Below are 19,383 nucleotides of genomic sequence, written 5' to 3' on the forward strand. Positions count from 1 at the left end.
TATCTGATTTTCACAGGCTTCCTTGGTCTCTGTGTATGGGGCTGAAATAATGCAAAAGTGGTCCCGTCCCAGGATTTTCAGCCCCATAGCTGCTGTTTGTGGTGTTAAAGCCCCTGGCAGCTGGACATGCAAATGTCAGAGCCTCCCCCCCCCACATGCGCGCGCGCACCCTTCCCCATTTATATCCTCACTGCAGTTTGCAAAGTGCCATGAATACAGCAGCACAGAAAGCAAGGGGGAACTTTTATGGTCAAACAGTATATTTCCTTTTGATGCAGACATTAATAGGGTGTACTGGTGAGACACTCCTGTGGATGTGGAGAGCAGCTGCAGTTGTACTAACTCGGAAAGAATAACAAGTGCTCTTGATCCTTATGCTTCAGAGCTGGGGTCAGGAAGAAATGTATCTCTAGGGTAACCCCCACACTTTAGATTATAGAACTTCTTGTTCCTTCCCTGGAGCATCTGAGCTGAGTCGCTGCTGGAGACGGGGCGAGGTAGACTAGCTTGAACGTTTAGTAAGTTGCACTGTGACTGCTCAATACCACGCAGTTACAGCATTAGCCTAGTGGACACGCTGGCTAAACAGACTGATGGCTCTGCAGCTCCATGGCAATTGCGTGTCCCTGAAACCCATTGGGTGGTAATATTTTATGCCCTGTTGAATATACAGCTGAGCTGTGGGTTAGAGGATGGAAATAACAGTGCACTATGCAATTCCGTGTGATCTGTGCCAAGCTGCCCAAATATAGATCTGAGCAGAGACCTTGGTGAGAAGAGCACAATTCTGTACTCGCTAGCACCACCTGCGCCCGGCAAGCTCTGAATTTCCACAGGACAACACCGAATCTGGACCCTGCGTTCTACCCTGGCAACAAGAAGACTAGTAGAGAAGAGTCTAAGAGCTAGGGGGTGGTAGGTGTGGGGGGCCAATGGAAGGCAGCAGGAGGAAAGAGAAGTGCATGAAAAGAGGGGGAAGGGATCATGCTTGAGGGAACAGGTCAGGGTTTGGATCAATGGCATGAAATCCTGTCTGGTAACTTGAGAGCCAGATGGTGCCACTGGACTGTACATATTGGAGAGACCATGTTGCCTTCTGCTGCTACCCCAGCAACAAAAGTGGTGGAGCTGCAGGCAGATGAAAACCTAAATTGGTCTTGGGCCTTGACTGCCCTGGTTTGATTAAAACGGAGTTGATTTAAAGTAGTGCAGACCGTTCTCTGGGCATGTAGTTTATATCTGGTACCTGGGACCATATCCAGGGATTTTAAACGGAGGCGGTAAAGTCAGTTCAAATATTGGCTTTTAGTTAAATTGGTATAACTTTCATATGTAGGCAAGGGCTTAGGGTTTGTGTTGTCTGCCTCTTGCTACACCATCCCAGTTCCCAGGGAATTCTGTCCGTTACAAAGTTCATCTGGCTGATTGTGCGTGAGACTTACAGGCTGCGAGACTTACTCTACATTGACACCCTGCCCCTTAATTGTAATTAACTTCCTTGTGTGCATCTCGGTACATGTGCCAGATTCTGATCTCACTTACGTTGCTGTAATTCCACTGGGAAAAAAAAATCCTCCACATAAAAAAACCCCTTGGAGTAGGCTGGAATGTGCAGGTTTGATGAAACATCTGCAGTGAAAAACTTTTGGTTGAAAAAAAGTTTCAAGGTTGTTGAAATGTCTCATTTCAACAGTGTCAAACCAGAAAGTTTTGAGGATTTTTCTGTCTCGAAACAACTTTTTACTTAGAAATGTTAATACATTTTACACTAAAAAAATTGGTCAAAATCAAAATGACATGTTTCAAAATTATCAGATTTTGATTAACCCAAACCAAAGGGCGTATCTGGTGGTTTTTTTTTTTTTTTCTTAATTTTTGGCTCACCAAATTTTCAAGTTTTCAAGTTGTTGTCCAATTTTTTATTTTGATTGGCTACGTCTAGACTGGCCCCTTCTCCGGAAGAGGCATGCAAAGCAGGCAAGTCAGAATAGGGAAATCCGCGGGGGATTTAAATATCCCCCGCGGGATTTAAATAAACATGGCCGCCGCTTTTTTTCCGGCTTGGGGAAAAGCCGGAAAAGAGCGTCTAGACTGGCGCGATCCTCCGGAATAAAGCCCTTTTCCGGAGGATCTCTTATTCCTACTTGCAAGTAGGAATAAGAGATCCTCCGGAAAAGGGCTTTATTCCGGAGGATCGCGCCAGTCTAGACGCTCTTTTCCGGCTTTTCCCCAAGCCGGAAAAAAAGCGGCGGCCATGTTTATTTAAATCCCGCGGGGGATATTTAAATCCCCCGCGGATTTCCCAATTCTGACTTGCCTGCTTTGCATGCCTCTTCCGGAGAAGGGGCCAGTCTAGATGTAGCCATTTTGTTTTTAGAAATGTCAAACAGCAGGATGGGTCAAGAAAACTGTTTTCTGCCCAGACTAAATTAGTAATTCGATCATTTTAAACTAATCCATTCTAGCCGCGCTCACTGAGAAGTGACCCTTCTGACATTAAATGGCTATAACTCTTGATCTTATCCAGGAGACCAAACATCCCATGCTTTGACTTGCACTTGCTTTTAAGGGTGTGATTATGTAGCCATGCTGATGTCTGTGTGTGGTTTTTGTCTGCCTCTGTAGCTTCTGCATTCTAATGCTTTTATGGTATTTGTTACAGCAAGACTCTATGAACAGATACGGGGCCCTCAGTTCACAGCATAAGATACTGAAGGTGAGTGCATGTGATTGCCCCTCTTTGGTGAAAACACACCCCTCTCTGTAGTGAAGACATGGCCAAATAGATTCATGCCAAGCCCTTTTAAACCTCCCTAATTGTGCTCTCCTGTCGGGGAGCTGACAGGATTGCTGGGCCCCTGAGCAATGTGTGTATGGGGCAGGGCCTTGAGCGGAAGGGGCAGGGATCAGGCTCCTAGTGCTTCCCGGATGGCGCAGCACCCTCATACCCTCCCCAGCCCTTGGAGTAGGCCGGAGTGAGCGGAGCGGGGCTCTGGCATATACCACCTGGCGCTCCAGCGGTGATTCTAAAGGTCCCAGGGCTCTGGCAGTGGCGGCCGGAAACACTTGGCCCTTTAGAATCTCTGGGCCCTGGGGCAATTGTCCCCTTTGTGCCCTCCGCCCTCTCCATCAGTGGGCCTGCCCCCTGCTGTGATCCAGGTGGGGATGGTGTAAACGGTCTTTTACCCTCCTCCCCCCTCCCACTTGGAATCCCTTCCCCAAAACTCAGCACGCAGGTGCTGGGAAGACTGTGCAGTCCAGTGGTTAGAGCAGCAGAGCTGGGGTTGGGGTCCAGTGACTTGCTGTGTGATCTTGGGAAGCCATTCACGCCTGTCGCGCTGCGTGACGGACCGAGCGTGAGGAGGTGTCACGGCTGTGCGGAAAGGTGTGTTGGAGGGAGGGCGCCGTGTGACTGGTGCCAAGGCTGGGGGCTGTACTAGATCCCCTGTTTTACAGGATGCTAACGGCCTGAGGCTCAGGCAGGGAGGCGGACCCAGCACCCCGGAGACCTGGCAGTGAAGCCATGGGTGCAAAGGCTCTGCCTTAGCTTGCTCATTAGTGGCCCGGAACAGGGGGCAGCAGGGGAGGAATAGTAGCAACAAGACTTTATTGTCCATGAGCCTGCCATAAGGATAGATGCTGATTGGGCCTGACGTGACATTGTACCTCTGGGGGAGAGCTGAATACCCCAGTGATCGTGGGATTAAATTGAGCCTTGATGTGGGTGAAGGAGAGGCTTCCCTGTCACACTGTCAGGAGGGTGCTGCATGTGTACAGCCAGATAGGGCTGAAAACAGAGCACTGTCAGCAGGGCCTACCCTGTCTGGAGTTTGCTCGCTGCCTGCAGACCTGGTGTTAGCTTTCCGTGTTAGAGCCAGATTGGGCTGCACTTGTCTGTCGTACTGAGGGAGGGGAGCGTGGGCTGTGGGGGGAGAGGAGGGACGTGACCCGATAATGTCTAGAAACTTCTTCATGGGGCCCTCTCCGTGCCCGGTCAGGTTCTCACTGAACTGGACCCCTGTTACTTAGGAAGAGTTCCTGCCCAGGAGCTCACCCAACCTGTGTGGGAAGTTCAGCAGAAGGAGTCCTGCTGAGCCAGGGCCTGAGCAGAAGCACAAGGCAGGCTTCGCTCGTAAGGGCTGGTCAGAGCGGAATGCCCCGCTACCTGGGAACAGGGCTGTGTGTGACCAGGGCTCTCCCGGGGGGGGGGGGGGGGGAGTTCTGTTTCCCCTTCCCGTCCTCTAAATCCAGCACTTGCCTGCACCCCAAGCCCCTCATCCCTGGGCCCAGCCTAGAGCCCACACCCCCATCTGGAGCCCTCACCCTCTGATGCACCCTATCCCCTTAATTTCATGCGTGCTCATGGCCTGCCATGCTGTTTCCAAGCAAAAATGTGCCCTGGCCAACCAGTTTGCCCACCTCTGTTTCAAAAGATATACACTTGCTCAGTTTTATGTTTTATGATCCATAACACTGTCTTCAGTACTGTATGGTTTCCATTTCCACCATATCTGAACACCTCACCACACCTCTCTGAGGTAGGGAAAGATTAGCTGCTTTTTTTTTTTTTTTTTTTTTACAGGTAGGGAAACTGAGGCACAGAGCTTAGTGACTTGTCCCAGGTCACACAGGAAGTCTGAGACAGAGCTGAGAATTGAATCCTGGCTTTCAGCTAGTGCTCTGACCTATGGAAAGGATGGTCCCAGGGGTTAGAACTTTAAAATCAGTCTCCGGTTTGCCACCATTACGTTTAAAATAAATAAATAAGAAAAATTGATCCCAGGCTAATGAAACCTCAGTGTAATTTAATCCAAGATGCATCGTTTCATAAATTCCTTTTTAAATTCAACAAAAATGAATCATAAAATGTTTTGTTTTAAGTCAATGAATTATTGTATGCTCAAAATAATCTAGGACTATATTTGGCTGAAATCACATTAAAAAGGGCATGTGTCATGTTACAGAAGTCCGCTGGGGAATGTATTGGGAAAGAATGGCAGCTAACGGTGCTAATTAATGATCGTTCGTCGCTTTCTCTGCTCGGTGCATTGCACCATGCAGCGTGCCGTCTCCCGGCATGTGGCCATTGCACGGAAGAGAGGAGTCTGTTACAGTTCTCAGTTTCTGGACTTAGGCTCAAACTGGAGAGCAGGGCTGGGGAACCTGTTTTGGGTTGGGGGGCCACTGACACACAGAAAAATCAGTCGGGGGCCGCACACAAGTGAGGAGCCCTGCCTGAGAAGGAAAAAGACGCTCCTCATAGTCCCCTCGCACACCAGAGCCTCGTGGGATCCAAGCTAGTAGATTCTGTGTGCTCCAGCCCTGCAGATGGGTGCTGGGGGGCTGAAGGGCCAGCTCTGACTCCCCGATGCAGGGAGATCCCTGAGCCTCGGGAGCTGGATCCAGGCAAGCCGGGGGCCGCATCCGTCCCCTGGGCCTGAGGTTCCTGATCCCTGCTGTGGAGGGTTATGGCTCACTCCCTGCTCGCTACCAGGACAGGAGTGATCCTGCTTCTGCAGCATGTGGGTCTTGGGTCGTTGTCCAGATTTAAACGTGTTCCTCTATTTTTTTTTTTTTTTAATTTTAATTTTATTTTTTTTGTCAATGGGAGTTGGGGGAGCATGAAGCCGAAAGCAGCAGACGTACCTTCTGGCTCCAGATCTGCCGCTGGCCCCTCTCTCTCTCTCTCGCTCTTCCTGCATCTGTGCTTGACGCCTTTGCCACATGCTGCAGCACGCCTCGCTCGCTCATGCAGTGCAGGTACCTGGGCACTGCACCCTGCTTGGAGCCGGGGAGGGTGTGACGTAGTGGGGGTACCCAGCTGGTTTCTATGCTGCTGGCTCTGGGGTAACCCCCACTGGCTGCCATGGGTACCACGACCCAGCAAAACAGGATGAGTCACTATGCATCCAGTGGCCAGACACCCCCCATGGAGAGGAACAAAGGAAGGTGGAATGCTGCCCTGGCTGGGGGGGGCAGGGCTGGAAGAGAGTTAGTTAGTTCCTGGCTGGAAGGCAGGGAATAAGGAGCTGGGGAGGGGGCTGGGACTCCCCTATCTCAAGGGGGGGCACTGAGGCCTCTTAGCCCCAGTTCCTGTAACCAGATTCCATCTGTGCTGCGCTGTGCTGGAGGAGCAATAAACCACCCTCAATTCCACCGGCTGGTGCAGTCTGTTTGTGCCATTTCGGGGTGCAGGAGACGGGGGACCCCCAACGCGCCGTCACAGAGGGACCCACTGCCAGCCAGCTCCTGTGGCTTGAGCAGTCCTCCTGTGGATAATCTGCCTTTATAAACTGGAGGTGCCAGGCAAGCCAGACTTCTGGCTTGGTACCTTGCGGTGGGTGACTCCTCCGTGTGCTGTGAAGGGTAGAGTGATAACCAAGGCTCATGGCTTCTCCCCTCAACGTTGACGGAGGTCTCGGGCAAGGTATTTAAACCCACTGCCTGGCTTTCCCTCTTTGTTCCTGGTATTTTCCACTTCTGAGTTACAAGCCTTTGCGAGCTATGGCATTTGCACTAAGCAGAATTTTTCCTGAGGCAGATTTGTAGCTGACCACTCCCCCGGAGAAGGTAAATTTAAATGATTTCAGGCCCCTCGGAAGGGCTTTTCACAAGCCGTTAAAGGCAGGCAGGGAAAGATGCGCTGGGGGGAGGGGGGAAGGAGCTGGCCAGTGGGTCTGTCTACACTGCAGAAAACAGAGTGTTGTGCAGGCAGGTGAGCTACCTTGAATTAAACCAGCAGTGAGGACACAACAACTCTGCTAGCAGCTCGGGTTGAAGCCAGTAGAGCAGCCCAGGGTTCAATATGAGCAGCGAACGCCAGTTAAATGCCAAGTTGCCATCTCTTCACTGCTGTTTTATCTTCAGTCACTAACCCAAGTGAGGGTGTGTCTAGACTAGACTACAGGGTTTTGTCGACAAAACAATACCTGCGTCTACACTGCTGCTGCATTCTGTCGACATAACGTCGACAGAACTCGGCAGTTTTGTCGATGGCTGTAAACCTCATTCTACGAGGAATAACGCCTTCTGTCAACAGAACTCTGTCAGCAGAAGGCGTTATTGCATCTACGCTGTCCTTTGTGTCTACACTGTCGTGTCAACAAAGTGTCTTGCTTTGTCGACAGAACTCGATGTAGTCTAGACGCTCTTTGTCGACAGTATCTGTCGATAAAACTTCTGTCAACAAAAGCCTGTAGTCTAGATGTACCCTGAAGGTCCCGCTTCTTTGGCAGTGTAGAGAAACCCTTAGAAATCTGGATTCATTTCCTGACTCTGCCACAGTCCACCTGGGTGACCTGGGCAAGTCAGCTAGGGAACAGCAAAGAGAGATCTCCTCTGTTCAGTACAGGAGCAGTCTCTTCTCTATGCCGTGTCTACATTTCAACTGGTGCCTCCCGATGCTACTGCCATACACTTGAACCTCTTTAATCCAGCAATTTTGGGAAATAGATATTTCTGGACCATGACTATTCACCATAATGAAGGGTGCTGGGGGTGGGGGTGCAGGGTCTGGAAGGGAGGGAGGGTTCAGGAGCGTGGTAGGGATGGAGGTGCGGGGTCTGGGCAGGCCTCCAGAGAGGAGGGGAGGCTGCCCGCCCCCAGAGCCGCTTCCTCCTCTGCCATGGTCCAAACCACGGATGTTCCCAAATCCTGGGAACCCACATTATGGAGGTTCAAGTCAAATCCTAAATTAGCATTGGGGTGACTCTGTGGAAAGTGGGACGCTGTTTTCATGAGCTGATTTATTACACTGGGGCCCTCTTCTGATTTATTCCAAAAGTTGATTTCTATGGACCAAATGTTTCATGTCAGACCGTTCTCCGGAGTCTTTATCTCTCAGAGGTGCCGGCTGCCTGCGACCTTTTCCTCTGTACTGAACGTCTGTGAGGGCCTCCGTGACTTCTCTCTCTTTACCGCATTGCTCTGCGGATGATTGCTTTCTGCTATGGTACGTCCCATTGTTTTCTCCAGCCGGCAGGACGACCCTAGGCACTGATGGCATTTTTAGAAAGTTATTGAAGGGAAACAGATTGGAATGACTGCTCTAGGCCTGCAGAGTAATTGTCTTGATGGGCCTGGAGTTCCCCCTGCGAGCTGGTTGATTTGTGTGTGTAATTGGTGCTGGCAAACTAAGTGTGGAAGGACTCCGTGGGTTACTATGGGAACCCCAAAGGAGGTGAATTCTGGTTCACTGGGTTTGAGCAAAAGGATGTCACAACTTGTGGTGTTCTCTTGTGTGTGTGCGTGGGGGGGGGGGGGGGAGACGGTGTTCAAATTATTTCACCCTGCGGCTTTGAAACCCTACCCCCTCCGAACCCAGCCCACGAGTCTCCTCAGGGCCCCCTTGTCCCAGTGCCCTCCCCTTTGGCTGGAGCAGAGCTGTTGTGTGGCCCGAAGGCCACATATGTCACTGAGGCAGACAATATGGGGGGGGGGGTAGCCAGACGTGAACCCCCATTTTAACATCCATCTTTGTCTGCTTGAAACCATGCAGGGCACATAAGAGCAGGAAAACAGCATATTCTTTGAAAACCTTGGAGCAGGGGGTTTACATATGCTGGCTCAGTGACCGTGACCAACTGTAAGCAGAGATAGGAGGGTGGTCAAACTAATTGTTGACCAAGAGGCTGTACATCGTGCCCTTGACTTAACCCATATTGATACGCACACATAACCGTCCGCGGGGGGAGGAATCTCTCGCCCAACAAGAACATCCGGCGGTCCTAATTTAGCTATCTTCCTCTCTTACAAGTGTAAATTAACTTGAAACTTGCTTGTAAGAACTGGCGCCACAAAACGGACCAGTAAAATTTGGCCTCTTAAGATAAGAAAGAGAATACGGGCCCCCAGGGGTATAAAGATGGGTACAGCAGCACACTTGCTTTGTGTGTCAATCTATCACCTATCCACTGGTTGGGTTTGGTGTTTGACCTCCCGAGGTTCCAGAGGGGACGCCCACCTCATATTCGTCTTTCCGAGGAATTGAGAGACCGGCCCTGGCCTGACACGCTGGAGTCAAGAGGCACAGAAGGGGGTAAAAATTGTATCTGGATGTGGTCCTTTGTTTAAGTATATATACATAGTGTTAGAGCTCTTTAAAGATTAAGCTGTCATTTGGTACCATTATTTCTATTTTCTATCTTTACCTTTTTCCTGTAACCATTTTAAGATCTATCTTTTGCTAATAATTATGAAATAGAGCAATAGCCATTGTAACCATATGATTTATAAGTTCCTTTAATAAACCTGTAACTGTTTAAGCTTTAACCTGACTCCTTCAGTTGCTGTAATAGAACCAAGCACAATTTAAAAGAACTTCAGCCGGTCAGAAAGGGACAGACATAGGGAGAGCTTGGGCGTTTGGATCTGTGTCACTCCCAGGTGACAAGATCCGTTGGGGCACCTTTCCAGGCTGCCCGCTGCGAAGGAACTTTGTGTTCTAGCAGTTAAAATCTAAGGTGTAATAAGCTCTTCCTACACACTGGGGCGTCTGTTAGCCTGTTTGGCTACCCTCTGCGAAGGGACTGTGGTCCTAGCAGTAAAGTCACGGACGTTAAAAACTTTCGGGGCTCCTTTCAGCCTTCTGGCCTGCCCGCTGCGACGAGACTTCGTGTCTTAGCAGTCAAAGACTTAGGAGACATACCCACACACACTGCCCTGACCGTCGGCTGACAGGGGGACTCGCCAACTCCAAGCTGTCGGAACTAGGGGATAGGGGAGCCCCTCTAGCAGTTCAGTGCAGTGGAGGAAAGAGCAGCTAGCAGATCTGGGGGTAAACCCAAAGGAGACAACCAAAGTCAATTCCCCACGCAAGAGCTGTGTGCGTGCTGGGCAGGCAGCATCAGGCAGGGGGACTTTGTCCCTGTTTCAAGGCACGGGACTCAGGAAACGTGGCTTTGTAGATCAAACACCCACCATGGAAACCTAGAATGTCCCGTAAGAGCTCTGGAAAGGACGTCTGGTTGGTGCAGGGTGCTGCATGTGTCTGGCCCAAAGTGAGGGAAGGCCGTGATCTGTGCTGCTCATTTCCCTGGGATGGAGCATTGCGTAGGGTTGCCAGGTGTCTGGTATTGACCCGGACAGTCCGCTATTTTCTCCTCCTGTCCGTTATTTTTGGTTAAACCATTTGGCAACCCTAGCATCGGGTGAAATCCATAAAACAGACCGTAGTGCAGCAGGCGGTTGGACGGGGGCAGGAGTATCTCCAAGAAAACACTTGCTAAATCCATCGGCCGGTGGGAGACTAGGGACAAGAACTGGTCCCCCTCCCTCTGACCAGAGTGCACCATGCGCTGCGCTAAACTTGATGGCCTCCATGGCCAGTTCTGCAGTTAGTTCTTCCCTCTACTTTTACTTGGAACGAGGAAGTTATGTGCCTTGGCTTCTCCTGCTCTTCCTCCATCAAGTCCCTCCCTCAGCAGGGGCTAGCAGCTCTCTCCTTGATGTGTCTGGCATTACTGGCACCTCACTGCAGGAGCCAGCTTCATGAGAAACCCTCCCTTCTCCACCCCTGGGGGAAAAGAAAGCAGAGAAGGCCTGAAAGCACATCTCCCTCTTCCCCTCTTTCAGCCTCCAGCAAGTCAGCAGGAGGTGTCTGCCAACCAAAGCAGGCCCCGTGGAGATTTCTGGGCTTAAAGGGCCAGGCGATTTTGGGGCTTGCTGCTGGTATTTATAATGGGTGTGAGCCAAGAGCCTGGATGCAAATCCACTCATGAGTTCCTAGTCCCATATGGGAGCTTTGTGGCCCCAGATTATGCCCTGGGGCGGTGCTGTTTAGTGGTTGGAACACATTGGAGGTCCGAGTGAAACAAGCCGGCATGTCAGCCCTGAATCCTGTGGGACAAGCTTCGACCGCCCAGAAGCCATCATTGAAAGCGGCCTTCACAGCCTCAGCCTGGAAGCTGGGATTGCGTGGAGACTGAACCCTCTCACCTGGGCAGCTGTCTCTCCAGCTCTAGGGCACGTAGACTGTGTGGATGGTCCTTGTGTCCCTGGGCAGAACAGATGCCCCCAGCCTCCTGGGTTCCGGTCCAGTGCCATGCAGCACTGTGAGATCTGCCCTACAATCGTAACTGGGCCTGGAGGGTCCACAGTGGAAACTGGTCACGACATGCCACTGCTGTGGTGAGGGTGTTTCAGCATCCAGTGTAGCTACAGCGGAGCGGGGGCTGTTACTCTGTAGGCGGGTATAGCATGTGCTGAATGGGGGAGCAGGCCAGGAAAAATACCAGCGCTGGATGGACTTTTGACTTTAACTCTGTTCCTGGGTGTCTGGGGGCTTCGGAGCTGGGCTGCAGGGAGGGTCCTGTACTGGGTAGATGCTCCAGAGCGGGAACTGCAAATGCCGGCCCCACCAGTGCTTTGGAAAAGCCCCAGCGGAGGGGATCCGTCCCGGTGGCGGTTCACTTGCACCGAGCCTGAGTGTTGCTTTTCTTTCCCCTTCAGAACCAGCACGAAGACATGAAGAAACAGCTGCTCGACCTGCAACTGCTGCACAACGGCTTGAAACTGGAGCATCGCAAGGCGCTGGAGACCCACAGCCAGAAATACTCGCAGCTGCAGCAGGAGAAGGAGAGCGAAGTCACGGGCTTGCAGGGTGAGCAGGGAGGGAGCTGGGCTCCAAGGGCATGGTGAGGAGGGGGTGCTGCTGATGGCCTGGCTTGGAGGAGCGGGGGGCTCTTCCTCCTCCAGCTCCCTTCCACGAATGCTCAAAGGATTCTGAACACAGTACAGGCTAGTTGGGGGTGGCTGGAGGGAGGGAGGCCGGGTCAGTGGAGATGGAAAGCTGTTTGATGGCTTGTACCAGTGATGGATCACATGTGCCCCATCGGGGGGGGGGGCAGTATGTGCGGCATGGGAGACATCTGTGTTTACGGCTACTCGTGCAGGGTTGCCAGATTCTGCTGGTTTCCGTCAGTATCGCTTTTTTTTTTTTTACCATTGTTACTAAAGGGACACTGAAGTGAGGTGGATGCTGATTACACACAACACTGACTGAGAGCGCCGGGCTCTCCCTCCGCAGCCAATCAGAGTGCTGCTACGATTCATTTGGCACAGCCCGCCAATTCTAGGTAAACAAGCAGAGTCAGCAAAACTACCCTGTTGTGGGAGACAGTCTTGGATATGATGATCTTGCAGGCCACGGAGACGAAGGAGGCCCCTCATGCGGCCCGCTCGTTAGCCTAGATTGCCCATCACTGGTATATACTGAGTGTATTTGGATCTGCCTGGTTCCCAGTGCATGCACCCTCCCCTGCTACAGCTGGTTGGCTCTGTCTGCCAGGAGGCCAAGGAGAAAAGGGTTCAGGCTCTGTGAATGGCATCTCCCCCCAGGAGGATCGGGTTGACCCTGTTGGCATGGGACAATAGGGAAGCTTGCTTGCGTGTCACCCATGTAGAAATTGCGCTGTGGATAAACTGAAGCTGTTGGGCCGAGCGGTCTCGCCTGCAGAGCTGGGTGAATAATGGCGGGTTTGGGTCACCGGCAATTCCAAAAAACACAAGAACATTGTTTTGGGGTTGAACACAATGTGTCTCGTGACCCAAAACGAAACACCGAGGCTTGATGGGTTTTTTTGAGTGGTTTTATACACTTTTGGATTTTTAAAACTAATGGAATTGGGAGTGTCACACTTAAAGTGAGTTTAGGCTTTTTCTTCGTTTGGGGTGTAGTCTGGCTTGATGTGAACCCGCTGGCAAAACTCACAATCAAAAAGGGTTTTAATGTTGCCGCTCTGCATTTTTCACTACGCAGGGGAAAGGGTTTAGCTACAAAATTTCACCCAGCATTACCAACTAAGCTTCAAGTGTGTCACAGGGGAGCTCAGTGAGGAGCCTGATAGGTAAAATTTGTCCCTGCTAATTAAATGATGGACATTTTAAGTTGGCTCTAGTTGCATGGGAGGCGCGTGGCCCCTGCGGCAGCCAAGTCTACAAATAGCCTGGAACAGGCAGGATGGTACTGAAATTATAAATTAATGGAGATTGCCTATCTCCTAGAGCTGGAAGGGACCTTGAAAGGTCATTGAGTCCAGTCCCCTGCCTTCACAGCAGGACCAAGTACCATCCCTGACAAATTTTTGCCCCAAATCCCTAAATGGCCTCCGCAAGGATTGAACTCAGAACCCTGGGTTTAGCAGGCCACTGCTCAAACCACTGAGCTATCCCTCCCCTCTTCTATCCCTTCCTCATTGTGGCTTGGTATTGCTACTACGCCCCCTCACCGTGATATTAGCCAGAGTCCCCCTGATGCTGCATGGTGCGATGCGGACACAGTGGAGGGGAATGGCTTGCTCCGAAGAATTGGCTGAATCCAAACTCAGAGGCATTGCAGTGCTGTGGTGCTAGTCAGTGTGTTGCCTTTGTGGTGTGAAAAGAGGAGGGCTGGCAATGCTGTGAGAGTGGTCTGGCTGGGAGTCGCTGCCTGTGTCCCCCTTTCTCTGTGTATTAGCGTCTGAATTCTCACTTCACTGTTGTTCTCTGAAGAGCTGAAGGCCTCCCCCATACCCCCCCCCCCCCCCCGTTCTCTCTTCTGTCTCCTGTTTCCCATCTCTTGCTTCACAAGTGGGGGTTTGATTAACTGCAGGTGCTGAGTTGGGTTTTGGGATGCTGAACACAAAGCGACGCTCCTCGCCTTGGGAAGGGGCGCCCTTGGTCCTCGGCGTTCTTTCACTCTCTAAAGAGTCTGTGAGATCTTTTTGTGGGGGGTGCTGCCGCTGCAGCTTTCATCACCTTTGTCTTACTAGCATTCACTCCGTGTCACTGGGTTGCTGCAGTTCGGAGATGGTTTGCAGGGTTGCCGTGCATATCACGCAGCCACCAGTGACCGGTTGACTCCAAAGTGGTTCCCTTCACATATTCACACGTACCACATCTGACACAAGTACAAACAAGCACTCAACCGGGTCCCCCGTGCAGGCCAAATTCTCTGCGGTAGCCCTGTGTGGTTTTGTGTGGGGTAGTCACCCCATCGTGTATCTCGTGGATAAGGAGGATGGATCCTGCTGGCACACTTCTCTATCACAAACTCCACCAAACCGATTCTCTCGGTACACAGCGTCTACACAGACCTGTGTTGCCATCTCTTTTCTCCATAAGGGTTTGTAGAACAAATACGGCTTCCATTGTACCCCTTCCCAGCATGAATCCGCCCTGATCCTTCCAAGTGTCCACTCTTCCATGCAAATATTTTTCATTCATCAACTCCCATACTTTCATGCCATGTGGTATCCCCTTCACTTGGAGATAATTTGCACACAGTGTCGTATCTCCTTAAAGTTTTAAAAATGCGCATCAGCAGCTTTTATACCATTCACTCGCGTTTTCTCTTCCTTAGAGTATTATTGAATTGGGGATACCAGTGGTTAACCAGTTATCCAGTAAGTGTCACCCTTACCAGGTGATGCTTACTAATTAACTGGTGGTCGGGCTTGACCTGAGCCGGGCGGGAGCTTGCCCTAGCCTGGTGGGGCTGCCGTTTAACCGGAAACCAGTGAGTTTCACCTGGTAAGGTTAACTGCTGACATCCCTAGTTCAGGGACACGCTCCAGCTCAGTTGGAGCTGCCTGTGGCGTGGCCAGCCAGTTCGGGCTGGAGCAGCCCTCCTTCCCACAAGGTCCCATTTAAATGGTTAACCAGTTAAATGAGTAAATAGGATTTTACATCCCTACATTGAAGTAACTTGTAAATTGCTTAATATCGTCTCTTCCCACTGACTTTAGTGCATCCACATCAGCTCTGACCCAGGGACTTTCTCCTCTTTCCTTCTCCTACATTCCTCTGTGTCTTCCTCCTCCTGCGTGCAGTCTGTTTGGTTCCAGTGTTCTTAGATCTTCCCTTGGGTTCTCCTCATTCTTCCCTCTCTTTTTTTTTTTTTTTTAAATAATCATTGCAGGTGTTATTGATTTGAGTCACCATTTCTTTGCAATGTGCCATGGTCGTTTCTAATACATTTTCATCCTGTCACTTTCTCTCTGGCCCAAGCGCCTTTGTATCTTGCTGCATCTGACTTTAATAAAACCCCGGGGAGTGTCGCGAAAGGGTCGTCAAGTCAGGAGCATTCCCCGTGCATGGGTACAGTGTAGTGACAACACCCAATGGGTCTCTGAGGCCATGTTGATTCTTCACCACTCCACGTGCAGTTGGCATGTAACAGGGTAGAGAAAGGATGGCCTAGTGGTTAGGCCCCATTGTAGTTCTTGGAGGACCTGGGTTGAATTCTCTGATCTGTCACTGGCTTCCTGGTGTGACCTTGGTCAAATCACTTGGCCTCAGTTCTCTTTCTATAAAATAGGGCTGCTAGCACTGTCCTATCTCACAGGCATGCAAAGGATAAATATGGAAGGAGCGTGATGTGCTTAGGTTGTATGATGGGGAAACAGTGAAAGACCCTTGTGTAGAGTGGACTGTCACGAAATTACCTGATCTGAATGGACTGAGCAAAGAGACCTGGGCCTCAGGCTCTGAACTGCATCAGGGGTTTATCCCACTTCTAGAACGTTTCTCCATTTAGCATTTGCGGGTGGTCCAGGCAGTGGCCCAAAAGCTGGTTCTGCCCAGCCCCGAATGACTGGAGAGCAGAGGAGGAGCCGTACCGTGCACCCCACACACTGAAGGAAAGCCCCTTCAATTAGCATTTGAGCCCCCGTCAAGATAAGCATGGTGGATGAGTGAAGGGGTTTAACTAACCAGTTGCTCCCATCCGTGGATTTTGGGTGTTCCTGGGATTTGAGCTCAAGCGGCGGAGCCCCCTAAGTAACGCAGCGGTGGAGCCACAGGGCAACGGAGTTGCATTTACTACAGTCCTGGGGGTATCAATTAACCTCTGGTTAAGCTGGAGCTCAGAAAATCCAGACCATGCTGTTTTAATATTTTTAAACATTCTTGGCCTAAATCACTAAAAGCTGCGATGATTTGGAAAATGTAACTAACTTACGCTCGCTGTTTCTTGTATTCCCTCAGAGCCCAGAGGTCCCCAGTCAAGATCTGGGCCTCATTGTGTCCACTCTTTACCCTGAAGAGCTTACAGTCTGAATAGACAAAGAGTAGGAGGGGAAACTGAGGCACAGAGCTAGGAAGTGACTTGCCTAAGATTGCACAGCAGGTGGGTGACAGAGCTGGGAATAGCATCAGCTATTTCTAAATCCCAGGGCTCTGCTTTACCCACTGAACCACACTGCCTCTCCCTTTCATTTCATTCAGCAAGGAGAGTGAAGCTAAATTAGCCAGAGTCACTTCCAGTTGTACTAGTCTAGCATTGCAGCATCTGGGTGTCCTGCGTTATAGGAGAATATTTAAATGGAATCTTCTCACCCCTCTGTAAACTACTTTTTCATTAACCTGTTTTTGTTTGGATATTAGGCCTCATAAATTCTAACACCAAAATTTTGGAGTAAATTAAACCTTCCCTTTTTAATTAGTGGTGCGTGTATCTAAACTGCTTCTCATGGTAAAATTGCTGCGGGGAATGCTGATGCCTTTAATTCCTGCCAAGTGTTTCTATTTAGTTCAGTTTTTAATTAGGCATGAGGTTTTTGAGGTTCATTTCTTGCCCCTGAATTGGATCAGAGAAAGCAAAAACTGCTGATGGTTTTTTTTTTCCCCCAGAGTGGAAAAAGAAACCCTACATGCAAGCTAAATAGATAACCCAAATGTTTAATTCCATATCCCTCTTAGAAAAACTAAGCGAGGAAAACGATCCTCTATCAAAGCAAAGGGGGAATAAAGATCAGGAAAAAACACTTAGGGGTGGGGAAAAAAACCTACTCAAGGAGTCTGACTTCAGCCTGTGATATTGATATTCAATGCCCATCTTCCAGGCGGCTCGTTCATTTGGTACAATATCATTCCTGTATTAACTCTAAGCTCGCTGGTAAATCTTTCCTTTGTGGGAGGCTGGTGTTGGAAACCCTGGTCTCTGAAAAAGCAATGGGCTACGTCTAGACTGGCATGATTTTCCGCAAATGCTTTTAACGGAAAAGTTTTCCATTAAAAGCATTTGCAGAAAAGAGCATCTAGATTGGCACGGACACTTTTCCGCAAAAGCACTTTTTGCGGAAAAGCATCCGTGCCAATCTAGACGCGCTTTTGCGCAAAAAAGTCCCAGTCGCCATTTTCGCTATCGGGGCTTTTTTGCGTAAAACAAATCTGAGCTGTCTACACTGGCCCTTTTGCGCAAAGGGACTTTTGCCCGAACGGGAGCAGCATAGTATTTCCGCAAGAAGCACTGATTTCTTACATGAGATGGTCAGTGTTCTTGCAGAAATTTAAGCGGCCAAGTTTTTTGCAGCTGCTTTTGCGGAAAAACTTGCCAGTCTAGACAAAGCCATGCAGTTTAATGGGGGGAAGCAGGGGAAGAGGCTGAAGGCTAATGGCACAACAACCATCTTACTTCCTTCACACTGCACCAAGGTGTGTGTGTGTGTGTGTGTGTGTGTGTGTGTGTGTAGAATGTTTCCCACAGCCAGGTTAATACAGAACTGACTCCTCCTGGCTTTCTTGCACCCTCCTTTGAAGCAGCTGGTTGGCAGAGAGATTGGAGGCAGGCAGATGTACTGGATTGGCCCCCTGGTTGGATGCGCTCTGCAGTTGCTTACATTCTTGACAAGCGGTGGATGAGCAATAAAACGGCCGTGGTTCACCAGGGTTAGCACCTGGTAGGCTGCGGCTGCTATTTTTACCTGCACTTTCGGTAATCACAGCTCCCAATAACTGGGAACAGCCAGCAGGAGCTGTGATGCCCCCATACCTGCAGGCACACAAGTAAATACGGTGGCGTCGGGGCCTCCCAGGGGCTAATCAAGCAGACTGGATCCAGCCCACAAGCCGGTATTTGCCCACCCTGGTGCTTGAGAGTTGACTGTACTCTGTCACAGATACCTGGCCTGAGGTGTCTTCCTTCCAGAGAAGAGGCTCTGGTGTTGCTACCAGCCTGCCAATAAATGGCAGGAGAACAGCTGAGCTGCTAGTGAAGGGAATCCTCCTATTCTGACCTAGCAAAGGGCGTAAAAGGGCTGTTGTGTGGTGCTTCATCCATGTCCAGAGGAGGGAGTTACTTGGGGCGACAGGAGGGGCTGGTGGCTTGTATCGCACAGGACATTCCGGTGGTGCCGCTTGCTCTTCTTCCTCATGCTTGGAGAGCCCCGGCGTTTCCATCTGGGAGAGCGGGATGTGAGCGAGAAGCGGCGCTTAGCCGAGCTGTCGTGTTCACCCGCGTCCTCTCTCTCCCCTTGCAGATACCGTCTCCAAACTCCGAGAGGAGAGCAAGCTCCTCCGGCAGGCCCACCAGGATGTCCACTCTCAGCTCCTTGATGCTCAGGTAACGGAGGCTGGGCTGTCGCTGGGGTCGTGGGACGGTAGTCGGAATGCACGGGCCTGATCCTGAAGTCAGGTGTCTCTAACCTGCCAACTGGAGAAGGCTTCCCAGCGGGATTGCTGGCCACAGGCTTGTGCTTGGGAAGCTGGTTTGGCCTAGTGACTCAGCGGGCAAACACCCTCACTCGGACACTGTGCTTTGCTGCCAGCTGAGAGGCGCTAAGGGCTGGAATCTCCTGAGCTTTGGGTTTCCCTGAGCTCTTGACCGGCACTAGTGGCCTTTTAAAGTGATGCGCTTGCAGCGTGCTTTGCGATGGTGCCATCTTGGCAGCTGCTCTCCAGTGGTCTGCAGTCTCCAGGGCTAATCCTCGCTCATGTGGCAAGCGGCTCTTCAGGGATTGGCTTTCATTGGGCGTTCGTGTGAAGGGCCCAGCTCCCTAACTGAGATGCGGCGTCAGGGCCGCAATGCAAACACCAAATGGAAAATGCAGGCGGTGGCGGCTGAGGGGGAAATCTCGCTCCCCTGGGGTACAGAGCCCCCAGAAGGGTCCGAGGCCGGAGGTCAAATCAGTGAGGCAGGAGAGAAACCTAGAAGAGAAAACTTTATGATGCATGCATGCAGGCTGTCACTTCCAAGAGTGAAGCAGCAGCCCTGACAGACAGATTCAGGTATCCTATATACAGAATGCTTAGACAGTTCAGTTGTGGATTGTTCTTCTTTAACATATCAAAGTCTCAGCAGAAGTACTCTGAGACTTCTGTTCACCCCAGGAGTGCTAGAAGTAAGTTTTACAAAACAAAGGCACATGAGAATGTGGAGTGAGTGGTCTTACAAGGCAAACTGCGACAAAGATAAGAGTTTACATGATAATTTGTGACAGACTAGGAGTATCCATGAATTTGAGAGAGTCATTCGTAAGGGTCTTTGATTAGAGTTAATTTGATTTCACTCTGATACAGGGAGAGATCTGGAAAACTTTTTAACCCTTACAGCAGTTTTCTTTCAGAGAGTTTTGATTTCTGCACAGTCCCCCCTTTAGACACAATTGGAGTTATTGGATTTTCCCC

General features: G+C 50.6%; 1 protein-coding gene across 4 annotated transcripts in view; it reads left to right on the forward strand.

Moving 5' to 3' along the window:
* Positions 1 to 19,383, forward strand: part of LOC102450495 (uncharacterized) — a 91,803-nt gene that overhangs the window by 26,825 nt on the left and 45,595 nt on the right. For all 4 annotated transcript variants that reach the window (XM_075906715.2, XM_075906714.2, XM_006124659.5 and 1 more), the window contains exons 4-6: positions 2,663 to 2,716; positions 11,449 to 11,599; positions 18,237 to 18,319. In XM_075906715.2, coding sequence (XP_075762830.2) covers positions 2,663 to 2,716; positions 11,449 to 11,599; positions 18,237 to 18,319 — 288 coding nt within the window. The remainder of the gene's footprint in view (positions 1 to 2,662; positions 2,717 to 11,448; positions 11,600 to 18,236; positions 18,320 to 19,383) is intronic.

Source organism: Pelodiscus sinensis, chromosome 24 (assembly GCF_052426305.1).
Source record: "Pelodiscus sinensis isolate ZL-2025 chromosome 24, ASM5242630v1, whole genome shotgun sequence".
In the NCBI taxonomy this organism is placed as follows: Eukaryota; Metazoa; Chordata; order Testudines; family Trionychidae; genus Pelodiscus; species Pelodiscus sinensis.